The sequence below is a fragment of the Paroedura picta genome, chromosome 15 (assembly GCF_049243985.1).
Source record: "Paroedura picta isolate Pp20150507F chromosome 15, Ppicta_v3.0, whole genome shotgun sequence".
In the NCBI taxonomy this organism is placed as follows: domain Eukaryota; kingdom Metazoa; phylum Chordata; class Lepidosauria; order Squamata; family Gekkonidae; genus Paroedura; species Paroedura picta.
The window spans coordinates 13,412,318-13,427,401 of record NC_135383.1 but is presented as its reverse complement, the minus strand read 5'-3'; the positions used below and the strand labels follow the sequence as shown (position 1 = coordinate 13,427,401).

General features: G+C 45.9%; 2 protein-coding genes across 2 annotated transcripts in view; one reads left to right on the top strand and one right to left on the bottom strand.

Annotated features, from left to right (window-relative positions):
• RABEP1 (rabaptin, RAB GTPase binding effector protein 1) overlaps positions 1 to 15,084 on the bottom strand; it is a 57,258-nt gene that overhangs the window by 6,126 nt on the left and 36,048 nt on the right. The window contains exons 7-15 of the mRNA XM_077311045.1: positions 14,317 to 14,495; positions 13,116 to 13,241; positions 9,724 to 10,188; positions 8,736 to 8,840; positions 5,253 to 5,369; positions 4,432 to 4,530; positions 2,608 to 2,748; positions 1,284 to 1,473; positions 175 to 230 (exon numbers count right to left, since the gene is read on the bottom strand). Coding sequence (XP_077167160.1) covers positions 175 to 230; positions 1,284 to 1,473; positions 2,608 to 2,748; positions 4,432 to 4,530; positions 5,253 to 5,369; positions 8,736 to 8,840; positions 9,724 to 10,188; positions 13,116 to 13,241; positions 14,317 to 14,495 — 1,478 coding nt within the window. The remainder of the gene's footprint in view (positions 1 to 174; positions 231 to 1,283; positions 1,474 to 2,607; positions 2,749 to 4,431; positions 4,531 to 5,252; positions 5,370 to 8,735; positions 8,841 to 9,723; positions 10,189 to 13,115; positions 13,242 to 14,316; positions 14,496 to 15,084) is intronic.
• Positions 965 to 15,084, top strand: part of LOC143824824 (uncharacterized) — a 52,196-nt gene continuing 38,076 nt past the window's right edge. The window contains exons 1-2 of the mRNA XM_077312557.1: positions 965 to 1,102; positions 1,396 to 1,491. Of these exons, the coding sequence (XP_077168672.1) occupies positions 965 to 1,102; positions 1,396 to 1,491 (234 nt within the window). The remainder of the gene's footprint in view (positions 1,103 to 1,395; positions 1,492 to 15,084) is intronic.

Genomic DNA, 15,084 nt, shown 5'->3' with positions numbered 1-15,084 from the left:
AGTCAGCTGTGACTTGATGACATTTTGCACACACAATGCAGTGAAACCTGTGCTTTAGCAGATGCCTGGGCTTATAATTTGCTTCCAGGTCAAATCCACCCCACCCAAAGTCCTGGTGGACAGGAATGCACCGCGCAGGAAGCAGCCCCAAAAGCATCCCAAACAAACCCTTACCTGTTCCTTTTCTGCTTTTATCCTCTCCAGTTCTGCTTTTAGACTGGAAGCAGCAGCTGAAAGAAAGGGGGGGGGGAAAGACATCTATAGTATTATAGAGGTTTGGATTTTAAAACCACTTTCTCAGTTAACAGGCCTCGGGGCAGCTTACATTAGCCACATGGAGACGGATTACGCGGGACAAGCTGTCACTCATTCAGACATGTATCCTTCAAAGTCTCTAGCTCTCATGAGAGAGAAACCCATCATAGCTGTGTGCTGTCTCACAGTGCCATCCTAAGCACTGCAGTCAATGGGCTCAGAAGGGTGTGGCTCAGCTTAGAGCAACACTGTAAGATTCCTTCCAAGGAGGCATCAGGGGCTGAGTGAGAGCTGCTTGCCCAAGATCATTAAGCAAGTCTCCAGGATTCTCCCACCTGTGCACAGGCTAAGCTCTCAGTCACAAGCCTGGAATTCTGCACACTGAGGCTGCTTTGCATATTGCAGAAAAGTCAGGCCCCTCCAATCTTCTACAGCAGGGGTGGACAGACAGTGGCTCTCCAGATATCCATGCTGGCAGGGGCTCCTGGTAATTGTAGTCCATGAATATCTGGACAGCCACAGTTTGGTCACCGATAGCATACCAACCACATATTTTTGTGCCAACCATAGCAGAGACGTTAGCCAGGGAACAGGCTGGCTCCCCTCCTTCCCCTTACTAAAATACAATCTCACGTGCTCTGAAAACATGAGGAACCACCTTTCATTCTAAAATGTGAATTAGAGCCACAAAGAAAACGGCCATAACGTCATGCTGATTGACGCCTACGACCCCAGTTGGCTAGAGCTGAGCAGCAACAGCAAGGAGTACCGGGAAGGGGGCGCAAGCAAAGGAAAGAGGAGGCAGGAACTGAATTTGATTTCCCGTTTTACCAACTGTAGCCTTCTAGTATCTTTAAAACATGGAATGTTTCAAACAGGTTGGATTGAAATCAAATTGGCCATTTCTACCAGTCTCTCCTTCCCACATACTCAGAAGCACTCAGTGGGCTGCAGGGGAAGGTGGGTGGGTGGGGAGGGAGGGTGGGAGGAAAGTCCCACTGATGGAGCATATGAAGACCCCTTCTCACCGATCTCCTCTTTGCAGTTTTCTATTTCTAGCTGCAACGTCTCTTCTATATTCTCTTTAAAACACTGTTCAGCTTGAATCTGTTCTTTCAGGAATAAAATTTCCGCCTTCAGTTTCTCTTCGAGGTGGTCTGCGGCCGTCCGTACGCTAATGATATCTTCACGGTATTTGAGGACCAGTTCGCGGAGTTCCTGGAAGGCAGATGGACAGTGGGTTTTAAAATAACCTGCACAGCCACACACCTCATTTCGAGTCACACGACTGGGCCGCCCATCTCCGTGCTGTCTGGCAGTGCCGTTTCAGAATCTCAAGCAGAGAGGAGTCTTTCCCAATATCTAGAACTGGAGGTGTGCTGGACTTGAACTCCAGACTCACTAAATGTAAAACCTTTGCTTTCCCATGAAGCTACAATCACTGAGTCCTTCCAGCACACATGCCCAGCCCAGGATCCTACACAAGACACTCACTTTGGTCCTATTAAAATAGATCTTTCCCTTCTTCTGCCAGCTTAAAGCAGTACGTATTGCTTAAAATAGTACATAAGAATTCAGTGCTAGCTGAAGATGTGAAGGGAATAAGAGAAACACAAAAGTCCAAAATAAATTGCGGTCATGGCCATTACTCTGCCCAGCACCATTTTCCAAATCAGAACTGCCCCCACTCAGTGGTCTTACAAGATGACAGTGAAAGGGCAAGGGGAGACAGACGTAATGCATTATAGTACCAGTCTTCTTTGTGCCTTTTTGTTTTCTGCTGCCAAGTCACAACTGACTTATGGCAGCCCTGTAAAGTTTGTCATGGTTTCCCATCCAACTTCTATCCAGGGCTCACCCTGCTTAGCTTCCAACATCTTACGAGATCGGGCTGGCCTGGACTATCCAGATCAGGGTCCTACCAAAGCCTAGAGTATCCATGGCAGTTTTGATGGAAGGGGGAAATGACACAAAGGAAGCACATATCTCCTTCCCTGGAGCCGCAGCCACAATGTATATTGAGCCTTCTCATCACTACTAGAACTAAACTGTACACCCGGGAGCCAATGACAGATTCCCCATTCATCTATATGTTTTGGCTTACCTATTTCAAACACACTTCCCAAAGGGTAATTAACAATAAAAAGGAATTGCCACAATTGGGATACAAATCCATTTTCTTGAGTGCACGTGTGCAAACACACACCTATTCAGACTTGAAACAAGCATGCACATCTTTATTGAGAACATCAGGCTGTGTGGCAGGTGCACTGAACTGAGCATTCTTGCGAAGGACTTCTTCCAGTTAATCACACCTAGAGTCTTGGCTCAGTGCATAAGGGAAAACCCTACCTCATTGGATTCTGGGAGAATGAAGTCTTCGGCCCGTTGCAGAGAGATATGCAGGCAATGTTTCCCTTGGAGGCTTTCGTTGTCTTTCTGGAGCCTCACCAACTCCTCGGAGACACGCTCCCTGGACTGCATCAGGACCGCCTCCGGGGAAGAAACAGAGATGTAAACGCTATGATTCTAAATGTACTGCCTCTGATCTGGGCATGTCTCATTTATAACGTTTTGGAAATTTGCAAATGATAGAGGCATTTGCTGTGTGACCAGCGCAGGGGATGGGGTCCACTTTGAAAGTGCTTCCTCTCATGATCCAGATTAAGAATAAGAAGCTTGTTTCAAGCGCTGTTTAGGAATGGGGACAAGCTTGTTATTAATTTTGAAGTGTATAAAAAAGATCTGCAACATGAACACCCCCAATTTAACTGAAGCTGCAGAATGAAGGAAGTCTGTGCTTCACCGAGCAAACAGGAGAAAAAACTGTTTCAGATGTCGCCACTTCTTCAACTTTTGCCTTTTTATAGCTTTAGCAAATCTGACAATAAAAGTTTTGAAAAAACTATTGCAGAAAACACAGTTTAATGACTCCTGGTGGCAAAATTCCAAGGGAGTCTGGCAGCATAACGCAAAGGAATTCAGAAGTGAACAGTTCTAGAAAGACGTTGTGTGGAACTGAAGGTGTGAAGGAGAAAGAAACCAAAACAGAATTCCTCCTTAGCATTTATGCTAGACATACAACATCTGTAAGGCACATCTATAGGGCTAGAAAGCTAGCAAACACGATCCAGAGGTGATTTAGGCTCCTATAAACTGCCTAAGTCATGGCCAGAACCAAGTGAGACTGGGGGAGTATTCAGGGTCCCCTAGCGTTTGAAGGGCCTGGCAGGAAGGTTCAACTAACATCCTAGATGTGATCTTGACCAATGGATGGTTCCCCCTCAGATAAAATGAAGCTGCCTCAGGGCAGCTGCTCCAGGCTCTCTACACTCAGTTTCCACACCCAGCACATCTACAGTCAGCACAAGAGCCTTAAAGGTATCCCCTGTGCAAGCACCAAGTCATGTCTGACCCTTGGAGTGACGCCCTCTAGCGTTTTCATGGCAGACTCAATACGGGGTGGTTTGCCAGTGCCTTTCCCAGTCATTACCGTTTACCCCCCAGCAGCAAGCTGGGTACTCATTTTACCGACCTCGGAAGGATGGAAGGCTGAGTCGACCTTGAGCCGGCTGCTGGGATTGAACTCCCAGCCTCATGGGCAGAGCTTTCAGGTGGCTGCCTTACCACTCTGCGCCACAAGAGGCTCTTCACAAGAGCCTTAAGGCCACAAAATGGCCTTAACACTCTGAGTTTACATCCCAAATCTGACCAGCCTCTCTTCTCACTGTATTAACTTGGTATGAAAGGCAGGAACAGAGTCCAGCTGTTGTGTCCTCTCTTCTTTTAATAAACAAATGTGCCAGCGGGGAAAGGGGTACTGTTGGGTCTTTGCTGGATCCTTCAATGTCCATCAGACCCCAGGGCAGCAATCAATCATGCCACTTCCCCTCTTGTTTCTATACCTGTCACATCCTCCCCTCCCTTTCCTTTAAGATGCTCGGCTGCTTCCTTTGCAAAGGCACAAACTTGTGTTCCGCCAGCTGGATGGCTGCACACCCAGCTCACTTAATTGATCTCCCACACACAGTTAGGGATGTACTTCTATGGTACTAGCCTGGAATAACTGCCCACCTGGGCAAGGTGAAGGTTAAATGAATAAATAAACAAGACTGTTATATGAATGTGGTCATTACATTATTGAAATATATGCATTTTTTAAAAGCACCTCATTACCATTTGGTCCTGGACGTCTCTCTTCGCCTGAGAAAAGGCCTGCTGCAATTCACCAAGTAAAGTCTCAGATTCCTGAGCTCTTACAATAAGTGAAGCGATCTGTCAAAGAGAAAAACAAACAAACAAGTTGGCATCATTATTAAAAAATTACCGGATTTCGATTTCTTATTCAAGCACTACGTTGATTTGCGAGAAAGAGACCCCATGCATATGGAAATCAAACTGGTTTTTTATTGTTTCATGAACTATTCTCCTCTGTCTAAACTGCAGAGAAATGGGGGCCTCTTTTCTATCAACTGTGGACCAGACATTGGTTTTGATTGCAGTTGAAGCTCTTCAGCACCAGCTGAAGACAACCATGCTCACCTATTAGAACTTACATAAGAAGAGCTTTCAGGACCAGACCAGCGGCCCATCTTGTCCAGCAGCCCGTTTTACACAATGCCCAACCTGTTACCCTGGAGGCCCACTAACAGACCTTAGTAAGCAAAGCCTTGCTGTTCTGTCTAAGAAGCTAAGCTTTCTATGACATTTTATCATGCTGGTTATCAAGCTGTATGCCAGGGAACTCCTGCAGTCTGCACAAGTTGGCCAGGCAAGGAGAATTTGCTAAGAGTGGAGAAGTCAACAACCACACAGAGTTCTACAGCAGACAGATCCAAATCGTCAAAAAACCCAAAGTGTGGTTGAAAAGCTAGATACATTTCGCTGTCTCATTTGGTTCTACTGCAAACGAAACCAAGGGACCGAAGCCTATGACACGCTCGTGGCCTACCATCACCCTGAAATGAAGGGCTTCCTTCCCTGCAGGTTTTCACTACCTGGGTTTCTGATTCCTCGGTGCTTTGCTTCATGTGTTCCTCCAGCTCCTGTTTCTCCCGCATTGTTTTCTCTAGCTGATCATTGGCCTGTCTCAGCATCATCTGAAGCTTCTTCACCTAAGTGGTTAGGATGAGAATGCAACATAAATATCCCTTCTGCTAAAAAAAGAAAGAAAGAAAAGAGGATGAGGCGTCCCCTCGACTTGCAAGCTATGAAAGCATCCGGACTGCGGAGTTCAGCCTACAAAAACATCATGAATTAATGATCAGATGACACTCGAGAGGTTTTAAGGGAGGCTGAAGCCAATGACCTCTGGAGAAGACCACTTTCCTCAACACCACCAGCAATCTGGTGCTTTGTACTCAAAGTTAGATGAAGTACAGAATCCTCGGTTGTTTCAGGTATGGGGGGGCGGGACTCTCATATCAGGGGCTCTACCTTTGACAGCCTTGAACTCCTGCTCTTCTTGTGTCGTGAGGTAGCTCTTTAAACTCAAGAGCATTTGACTAGAAAAGTTAGGAATGCAGAAACTACATTCCATCCCTGAGGTAGTAAGCCAGCCAGCGAGTTAAGAGTGGATTCTAATCTGGAGAACCGGGTTTGAATCCCCACTCCTACACATGCAACCAGCTGGGTAACCTTGGGCTAGTCACAGTTCTCTTAGAGCTGTGCTCGCAGAGCAGTTTTCTCAGAGCTCTCTCAGCCCTACCTACCTTACAGGGTGTCTGCTTTGGGGGGAGGAAGGGAAAGGTATTTGTAAGCAGCTCTGGGACTCCTTCAGGTAGTGAAATGCGGAGTGTAAAATCCCCCAGCTCTTCTTCTTGTTCAATACGGTAGGGTTGAAATGTGTTTTCAGTTGCTCCGAATGCACAGGCACGCACAGAGGCAGTGGAGGACCCACACTCAAGTTTACACGAACTTTCTTTGCCTCAGACCACTGCTCCTGCCCCCCCCCCCACACACACACAAACATCAGAGCATTCTTACAGGCTTTTAAAAGACTCAGCAATAGGCATATCCTTAAGAGTGTGAAATATTACAGTGATATGTCAATTTCTGTTCTTCTGAAAAGCCCTCTGGCAGGATGGGGCAAGGAAAATGGCACCAATATGGGCAGAAGTTGCAAAAGTGTACACCAGGGGTAGTCAAACTGCGGCCCTCCAGATGTCCATGGACTACAATTCCCATGAGCCCCTGCCAGTGAATGCTCATGGGAATTGTAGTCCATGGACATCTGGAGGGCCGCAGTTTGACTACCCCTGGTGTAGTACACCTTCTCATCAACACAGTGTACCACTTTCTTCTCCTCCTATAACTTTAAGGGGCTTCCTCCTGGTCCGACTCCAATTGTGGAAGAATGGCAAAAAGTCAAAGAACAGCAAGATGATCAAATTTAGGGCCCTTTGCTTGCAGACATCATTGCTTTCCTTTTTGAAAAAACATGAATGGGCAGAACATTTAGATATTCCCACCCAACATACACACAAACATTCCAGTCGTATCTCGTTTGGCCATCAGCTATCTATCCCCTGACCAAATATTTAAACAGTGAGCTCATAAAATAAATCAACATTATGGGCAGAAGCTACCGGTTGAATCACGATCCGCTTGTGCATTGTTAGGAAAACCAAGACGTTCAGTGCAAACAGAGTCTTTATTGCAATTATCCAGAGAGTTGCAATTTTTATGGCTGTAAGAAGTCTCCCCAACTCCAGGGTGTATCAGACAAACGGGGAAGATGGGGGGAGCAAACATTCTGAGACCCACGCTCAAACAGACAGCTTCCTTAAAACGTATATCATGAAGGAATTGCTGTTCTTCAGCATCCTGCAACACATGCAGTACTGACTCCAATGCAAAACTAGGCTATTTTTCCAGGTATGCCAATAGAAAGGGCTGGTCTACATTTGCATCCAAGTTACTGTTATGTCAGGTAAAAACTTTTCAGGGTGTTTAGTATTTGAGGGGTCATCTTACAGTCAGGGTCCTCTTCTTTTCGAGTAAACTGGGTAGTGCCCTATTTCAGTTTGGTGTAGTGGTTAGTAGTGCGGACTTCTAATCTGGCATGCTAGGTTCGATTCTGCACTCCCCCACATGCAGCCAGCTGGGTGACCTTGGGCTCCCCAGGGCACTGATAAAACTGTTCTGTCTGAGCAGTGATATCAGGGCTCTCTTAGCCTCACCCACCTCAGAGGGTGTCTGTTGTGGGGAGAGGAAAGGGAAGGCGACGGCACTCTCCCCAATCCTGTTTTGAGTACAATCTCACGGGAAAAATCATATCAAGGTAGTTTTGGGGATCTATGCAGCAAAGCTGGGGAGCTTTACCACAATGCCATGAGGAAGCCCAATTTAAAACCACTGCTGGAGAGACGGGATGGATGGAGCAAGAGCTCCACTAGAAGTAGCCTGTTTCTACATCCTAGATGGGTAAGGATGGGGTCAGAGAGGGCTTGGATTGTGCCTTTCATCTGCCTAATCACTATCATTGCACAGTATATATTACCCAAAGGTTTGGATTGCTTTCTTCTCTTTCATACTCAAGAACTGCAACAGGCAACATTACCCTCCTGAAATGTAAGTATTAAGTTTCACTTCTTGTTTCCCTTTCAGGAATCACTTTATCTTCTTATTGGTTCATTAGTTTGGAGACTGGTCAACTTCACTTGCCAATCCACATCTATTCCACAATCTAGTATTTATGGCTGGACCATAAAACCATTGCTGGAAAGAGGGGATGGCTGAACCATAAATACTTTTTATAAAGCCCTGACCCGGATAGCTCAGGCAAGCCTGATTCTGTCAGACTTCAGAAGCTAAACAGGGCTGACCCTAACTAGTTTTTGGATGGGAGACCTCTGAACATCCCTTGCCTGGGTGCCAGACAATCCTCAGATCTGTTGGCTATATACACATGCCAAATCAAGATAGAATCATAGAATCATAGAGTTGGAAGGGACCATACAGGCCATCCAGTCCAACCCCCTGCTCAGCGCAGGATCAGCCCAAAGCATCCTAAAGCATCCAAGAAAAGTGTGCATCCAACTGCTTGAAGACTGCCAGTGAGGGGGAGCTCACCACCTCCTTAGGCAGCCTATTCCACTGCTGAACTACTCTGACTGTGAACATTTTTTTCCTGATATCTAGCCTATATCATTGTACTTGAAGTTTAAACCCATTACTGCGTGTCCTCTCCTCTGCAGCCAACAGAAACAGCATCCTGCCCTCCTCCAAGGGACAACCTTTCAAATACTTAAAGAGGGCTATCACATCCCCTCTCAACCTCCTTTTCTCCAGGCTGAACATTCCCAAGTCCCTCAACCTATCTTCCTAGGGCTTGGTCCCTTGGCCCCAGATCATCCTCGTCGCTCTCCTCTGTACCCTTTCAATTTTAACTGCGTCCTTCTTGAAGTATAGATAACTTCTCATAAATACCAACTTTCAATCCACGGAATTCTGCAAAAAGACGGCCCACCGGTACTCACCTGATCCCTCATCTCAGCCTCCTGAATCTGGATTCCTTGCAACTGCTTCTCGTAATTGGAGCACATGTCACAGCGCCTGCCCAGCTTGTTCCCCGCATTTTGCACCTAGGGATCCAAAAAGCCATTACATACCCTGGGAATCTACAGAACTCTACAAAGCAACGTGACCCTACAGGGACAGAGAGCCAGACCATATTAGATCCGAGAGTTCCGTAAATGGCACTCTAGTTTCTTCTTTCAAAATCCGATTATCGGGTATTTTCTGTTTTTTCCCAACTGGGACATCCACTGGGAGCCACTACTTGCCTCATTAGCAAACATGCAAGTAGTGATACAAGCTCCTGCATGTTTGTCCCCAACTGGGCTGTTTCAGATGGAAAAAACTGTGTGCGTTTTGGGGGAAGATATTAACACCACCATTTTGGCACCATGGTTCTGATCCGAAGAGAGTCTCCCACAGGCCTGATAACCGTATTTTAAATGATGCTGAGAGGTCCAATCCCAGGACTCCCAGTACCCCACCTGGCTTGGCCTTCGGGTTGAGAATCTCAGGTAGGGCAAAGTGTCTGTTTGAGCATGTGGGTTAACGTGAGCAGCCTAAGTTTGTGGAATTGAATTCTTTGCCCCTGCGTGTTTTCTAATGCAAATCCACTAGGGTTTCAGGGTGGTTCGTTCAGAGCAGACTAGAAAAATCTCGCTTGCCCGGCAAAGGAAGGACAGGAAGGCCAACAACAAACAACTTAAGCTTCAACAAAGAGGAAACTGGGCTCAATGGTGTTTGTTAGTTAAGCGCATTCTTACTACGCCTTCCAAAAGAGGCAACTTAAGGCTCTTTGCTCTGGAGAGATGCAAAAGAACAATACTAAAATGATCACGCGTCAAGCTTTTACAGTGGCACCAACATAACCCTTCCGGCAATTCTCACGGCACCTTCCTCCACAGCAGTGATCCGCGAGTGGGATGAAGGGCAGGGGATGCAAAAGCTTACCTCTTTCTGAAGGAGGTTCCATTCCGTTTCACTAACTAAGCGATAGCCGCTAGGCGAGACGTAAGCGCTTTCTACGCTCTGCGTAATGCTGGAGAGAAGGGAGGCCGTCTCTTCCTGCTCCGGCGTCATTGCTTTGATCGCTTTTTCCTGGTCTTTGGTTAACATAAACCCGCTGGGCATTTGCAAAGAACCAAGGGAAGCCGTGTCAAAGTTCTCGGACATGGAGTCTGCTCCGACCAGGGGTCCGAAGTCGGATTCGTCAAGGTTCCCAGCAGATTTGGCTTTGTTGTTGTAGCCAAGAGTTTTGGACTGTAAGGACCCCGACACTCCCAAGCTGTCCGTTGACTGTGCCCTTCGAAGCCCTTCTTTAAACATGTCGTTGTCTGACTTGAGAGATTCTCCCGAGGACAGCAGCGCATCTGTGTCGAGTGAGTGAACCGAGCCATGAGTGCTATTTACGTGCTCCTTCGATTAAAAAAAAAAGACAAAAATAAAAAACGCTCTTAGGCGACGCGTAAAGCTGTGGACGTATAAAGGTGCTCTAGATACAGAGGCACGGAGCCTCTTGTAGCGCAGAGTGGTAAAGCAGCAGACATGCTGTCTGAAGCTCTGCCCATGAGGCTGGGAGTTTGATCCCAGCAGCAGGCTCAAGGTCGACTCAGCCTTCCATCTTTCCGAGGTCAGTAAAATGAGTACCCAGCTTGCTGGGGGTAAACGGTCATGACTGGGGAAGGCACTAGCAAACCACCCCGTATTGAGTCTGCCATGAAAACGCTAGAGGGCGTCACCCCAAGGGTCAGACATGACCCAGTGTTTGCACAGGGGATACCTTTACCTTTACCTTTAGATACAGAGGCATACTAAGGATTGCCTGCTCCATAAGCAGCTTTAAAGACCCAGAGTGGAATAGTGGTTAGGAGGGTCAGACTACTGGGAGACTTGGGTTCGAATCCCCACTTGCACTAAGATGCGGAGAGGCCAAGTAGACTGTGGGAGCCAGTTAGCTGGGGAACCTCTTAGAGGATCCATTGCAAGTAAATCTTGTTACGATCCCAAGCCAAAAGTAATGAGGAGATAGGACAACATGGAAGACACATGCAGCCCACACAAATCAGCCTTTTCGTCATGAAGAAGAGAAAGAAGGAATCTGTGCTATGCCAAGTGTAGCTGCTGAAGTGAAAAAGATTCAGCTTTAGAGACAGACCAGAAAAAAACCCACCATGGCATAGCAAGAAATACATTAAGCCAGTGGTAGTCAAACTGCAGCCCTCCAGATCTCCATGGACTACAATTCTCATGAGCCCCTGCCAGCGAACACTGGCAGGGGCTCATGGGAATTGTAGTCCATAGACATCTGGAGGGCTGCAGTTGGACTACCCCTGCACTAAGCAATACAGTTAGAACAATGATTACATTCAAACCAAAGTTGTTCTTCTACTTCTTCTCCCCCACCTAATTTGCTTATTTGATCACATAAATGGTGGTGTCTGATTTGTGACCTTAAATTCCAAGCCAATTCCTACTGCTTTCTGAGATTAGATCTCCCAATTAGCCAGACTTTCCACATGCAGAAGGGGGGGGGGATGCTAATTAAGCTTCAACAAAGACGAAACTGGGCTCAATGGTGTTTGTTAGTTAAACGCATTCTTACTACACCTTCAAAAAGAGGCTGAAGGGAAAAACAGAAGGAAGACGACCTGGAACCATCTGCGGGTTTATGGTGAGAGAGGTAGCAAAAATCCCAACAAAAATCAGGCATCTTGACCACCCCCAGCCAGCACATTCAACTCTCATGAACACTGCCCCAGCTTATTTTTCCAAAAACTAATATGAACCTTTTATCCAAACTGCCTTTGCTGGTTATACCATTTGATCCAATTTAATTTTTCACCCCCCCCCCCCGCAATATTTGCTGAGTTTATAGTTTTACTTTCTGCCATTTTAGTGGTCATTCAGCATTGGCTGCTACAATTAGATTGCAAAAAACAGGGTTGTTTTTTTTTACAAAACCTCTGTTATTAGAAGCCTAAGACTTCCAATTTTCAGAAAACTTACCTGGGTGTACCTGTATCAAAGACATGACTTTTTCAACTAGCTTCAAAGTACACCAAGTCTTTAAAAACAAGCCCCCATATTAAAGAAATTCTGGAACAAGTACAAGAAACAACAAGAATCACAAGACAGTTTGGGACCAACAGACCAGGAGGTCCTTGGGCTTGTGTAGAAGTGCCAGAAACGCAGTCCTTTTTAAGGGGTGAGAGAGAGCTTTTGCAGAATCCTGTGTAAACATTCTTTGACAACTTAGGAGACCAGGCCTGTCTTGTTCACATGCATCAACTGACTCCTTTAGGTGGCATTCACCACTCAAAACTGTCTGTAATACGTTCATTATCAGACGGGAAGTGAGATTTTAATTTTTATCCTGTTGAGGCTTTTGAAAGCCACTGGGCGAAATATGCCTCATGCTTTGCTGGTAACAAGGGGCCGGGTGAGAGAAAGTACCATTAAGAATTCACTGCAAAAGAACTGAAACATCTGTCTCCCATTACAGCCTGTCTTGGAACAGTACTGTGAATATTTAGTTCTCCGCCAGAAACTGTTAGCCGGTTTCTAGGGGCACAGACGTTTCTTGCCAGAATCTCATGTGAAATCATCCCAGATCTCCAACTCATATAAAACTGAGAGGTGTTTCTCACAAAGGGGCAGACTTGCGTAGTTTTCCCTGTTGCTGCTGCAGCTGCCGAGACAGCACAGCGGCAATGTAGCTTCCACATGGCAGGCTTCCCTGCAGTCTCCCTTCTCCTGTCTCCCGGCAACAGCCAAAACCCACCTACCCACCAGCACTTCCTCAGGGCTTTTGCAATTTTTTTTAAAAACAACCCCAGCAACTGAATAGCACTATAACATGGAAACAATCTGTATATTAGGCTATCTTTAATTCTCAGCTTAAAAAAAAAATTAAGCCTCTGGCTCTTTTTGCGAAAGATATATTAGGGGCAAGGAATATACATAAAGGGATAGAAACAGGCAGGTAGCATGCTGGCCTGAAGCAGCAGAGTCAAGTTGGAGTCCAGTGGTACTTTTTAAGACCAATGAAGTTTAATTCTGGGCCTAAATTTTCTTGTGCATGCACACGAAAGCTTATACTCAGAATTAAACTGTGTTGGTCTTAAAGGTGCCATTGGACTCAAACTTTGTTCTATTTTTTAAAAAAATTCTGGAATAAGGTGACGTTTTTGGACCTCAACATAGTGTCGTTTATTGTCTGAATAAACTCCAGTGGCAAAACCAGCCTCTGATTATTTTGTTAGCAGAAAACACCAAAGAATTCAACTCTTGTTGTTAATGGGCATCCCCACTGTGAGAAATGTGTTCTGCATATCCAGCTGTACCTCTTCGCCAGGGAACTCTGGGAGGGCTTCGTTGTGGGCTGTGGAACACACGGCTTTCGATTCATCATTGGCCCCTTTCTGCTTGTCTTCCTTCCTTTTATGAAGTCTTCGTTGCTCTTCGTCTTCCTAGAAATGAGTCATACCCAAAAAGAGTTTTCATGTTCTTGTGTCCTAATTTACAACTTAAATTTCATGTGTATAGGCAACTTTTTTGCTGGGGGTTGGGAGTTGAACTTTTGACATGATTAAGTTATTTGAGAGGCTCTGAAGGTGGAAAAATTATGAACGAATGCTATGTGGAGTGTAAAGATAAGTCTCCTATCAATAAGCGATATATTAGGGTAGCAGAAGTCTGGAACTAACCAGAAATCTGAAAGGAAAGAACCAAAGAATAATGCAAATATTAACACGACGCATCAAGTGATGCAAAAATTACTTAATCAATGCCCAGCAGTAGAGACGACAATCCCTAATAAGTTTGCGATCAACATTTGGCACAGTGCAATCCTGTTATCTGTGCAGAAAATAATTCAGTTTTGCACAGTTTTGTGGGCAGTTCAGGGACACCTTCCTTGGACAAGCCATTCGGTAAGGTGGGAACCACAAAGTATTTTTCCAATCTCCTCTTCCCACACAGACAGGCAGACTCAAAAGCTGAATGACTGCCGCTTCAGAATACAGACGTGATTCTTTGGTGTGAATACTTTGGTGTGGCTTCAGAATACAGATGTGAAGAAACATGTGCATGCACAGTTGACTGTTTCCTACAGATCTTTCCATCTTATGACTGGTTCTTCCTCCTAGCCCAGCCTGGTTGCAATTGCTGGGCACAAACACATAAAATGCTGAGACAACGGTCAACCCGCCATCTTGCTTGCCCCAGAGGACTCAGGTGAGGCCTGATTCCAAGTACCTTGGCATCTAGTGAGCTTTTCTATATCTGGGCATTTAACCCCTGGCTAGAGGCACACCTCAGCAATCCTTTTGTTTTTTTCTGGGTGTAGCGCACATGTAAATACTGCTAGAGAACCTCTGCTTCCACGCCAGGCTTCAATTAAAGCATAACTATGACGGTTAATATTAAGACTATTGACTAAATCAACAAAGCTGTATAAGCAGCTAATTCAAGGAGAGCAACTCAACAAGCCCATAAAAGTTTCTTTCTCCAAAATAAGCGGGACACAAGCAAGGAGCCACTAACCTGATCTTTCTTCTTTAGCTCCTCGACTTGGCGGAGCTGCTCTGAAGTCAACACTATTTCCATCCTCTGCATGTCCCTCATCAGCAAACGCTGAGACTCCAAGAACTGGTCGTTGGCCTTTTGCCACGTGTGTTTCAGCTGGTTGTGCTGCTGCCTTTCTTGCTCGAGCAGATGACAGACTGCACAGGGAGCACAACACAGAAGCCTAGTGGGCTGGAGCTTTAAGGATTACAGTGCATTTTACTCCCTCCCCTCTGCCATATATTGTTTATTTATCTTAATCTATATACCGCCCCTCTTCAGCTAGACATCTCAGGGCAGTGTACAGTCCTAAATGCAATTAGACGTTATACGATATCAATAAAACAATAAAACAGTTATTTAATAATTTCTTGTTGTTAGGTGCGAAGTCGTGTCCAACTCATTGCGACCCTTTGGACAATGATCCTCCAGGCCTTCCTGTCCTCCACCATTCCCCGGAGTCCATTTAAGTTTGTACCGACTGCTTCAGTGACTCCATCCAGCCACCTCATTCTCTGTCGTCCCCTTCTTCTTTTGCCCTCGGTCGCTCCCAGCATTAGGCTCTTCTCCAGGGAGTCCTTCCTTCTCATGAGGTGGCCAAAGTATTTGAGTTTCATCTTCAGGATCTGACCTTCTAAGGAGCAGTTGGGGCTGTGATCTCTAGGACTGACCGGTTTGTTCGCCTTGCAGTCCAAGGGACTCGCAAGAGGCTTCTCCAGCACCAGAGTTCAAAAGCCTCAATTCTTT